The following is a 1,266-nucleotide window of genomic DNA, read 5'->3' as shown; positions in this document are numbered from 1 at the left end:
ACACACACACACACACACACACACACACACACACACACACACACGAATCTATGGGATGAATTTGTTTTGCAGATACAGTTTATTTTGTTCAAAAAGTACAGAATTTATAGACAGTCAGTCAATATGGCATTTTATAAATTCCTACTTTAGAAATAAAACCAGTCTGACTCCAAACCAAAACACAAACAGATTCTTAACAAGATCTCACACCTAACATGCATTGTCTGACCTAAAATGTCACCTCTTCTTTATGCTGATAAAACGTTTAGTTCTCTCAGGACAGTGACTTGAAAGGATTTCAGGGATTTACATATACATATTAATCAATGAAAACCTTCTAACTGATTAAAAATTTAACAGCATCTTAGGTTTGTTTGGTACATCCTCATCAATGGTGTGAACCTTTGATCTTTTACTTATAAATTTTGTATCTCATACTTCCTCGGTCACGAAGAAGGACTGAGGCTCCGAAAGCTTGTGTTTTCAGATATATCTGTTGGACTATAAGCTTGTGTCATGTGATTTCTGCATTTGTCCAACCCAGTCCAACACTGGCACCTCCACATCAATACCATGAGGGACCAAGTGTAACACGGCTTGGCTTGGGTACCTTTAGAATGATCAGAAAGTCCAGTAGCTGTCTACTGATTAATGACCGGTACTAAATCTCACTTTCGCTGATTGTTTGTTTTTGTGACTGGCAAAAGAAGTTAGCATGGGATTGTGAAGGACAACTAGAGGACTAGCACTTTAGGAGGATATGCATTGTCTTCTGTTTCACTGTCTTCTTTCTTCTTCTTTAATGAAATCTTTCTTCTTCAGCAGAGTCGCATGTTTCTCCACTTGAGTTACAAGACAGTCTGATACCTGTGACTGACAGGGCCAACACTTCTGTTTCAATGGACCCGGTGACTATGGTGAGCAGTGGGGATGGAGAATTTGGTAAGTACAATATCCCTGTATTTAACGGTAGCTCCAAGGTCTGATTATGGAGAACGAGTTAAGTTGCTCTGTGATATCCTCCCTAACAGATCCCTATTGTGCAAGTCCATGACTTTTTGAGACAGTGGAGAACAAATTATTCACGAGGTTCCAAATGTGCACGCCAATCCAGCAACTGTGACATCAGTCTGTAATTTTTTTGATGACAGAGACCTTGCTGAGTGCATGTGTGATGCTACCACAATGCACAGTAAAGTCAGTCAGAAATGTTGCACATGTGTGATGGCACCACAATGCATGGTGAAGTCAGTCAGAAACATTGTA

The 1,266-nt window shown here is 39.8% G+C and overlaps 1 protein-coding gene across 2 annotated transcripts in view; it reads left to right on the top strand.

The window, feature by feature from the left end:
- LOC125487967 (carcinoembryonic antigen-related cell adhesion molecule 5-like) overlaps positions 1–1,266 on the top strand; it is a 13,075-nt gene that overhangs the window by 3,416 nt on the left and 8,393 nt on the right. The window contains exon 2 of one of the 2 annotated variants that reach the window (XM_048620695.1): positions 826–942. In XM_048620695.1, the coding sequence (XP_048476652.1) occupies positions 826–942 (117 nt within the window). Of the gene's footprint in view, positions 1–822; positions 943–1,266 lie in introns of both variants that reach the window. The other variant, XM_048620694.1, reaches the window with a different exon arrangement.

Source organism: Rhincodon typus, chromosome 47 (assembly GCF_021869965.1).
Source record: "Rhincodon typus isolate 14 chromosome 47, sRhiTyp1.1, whole genome shotgun sequence".
Lineage (NCBI taxonomy): Eukaryota > Metazoa > Chordata > Chondrichthyes > Orectolobiformes > Rhincodontidae > Rhincodon > Rhincodon typus.
This window is presented reverse-complemented; position numbering and strand designations above follow the sequence as displayed.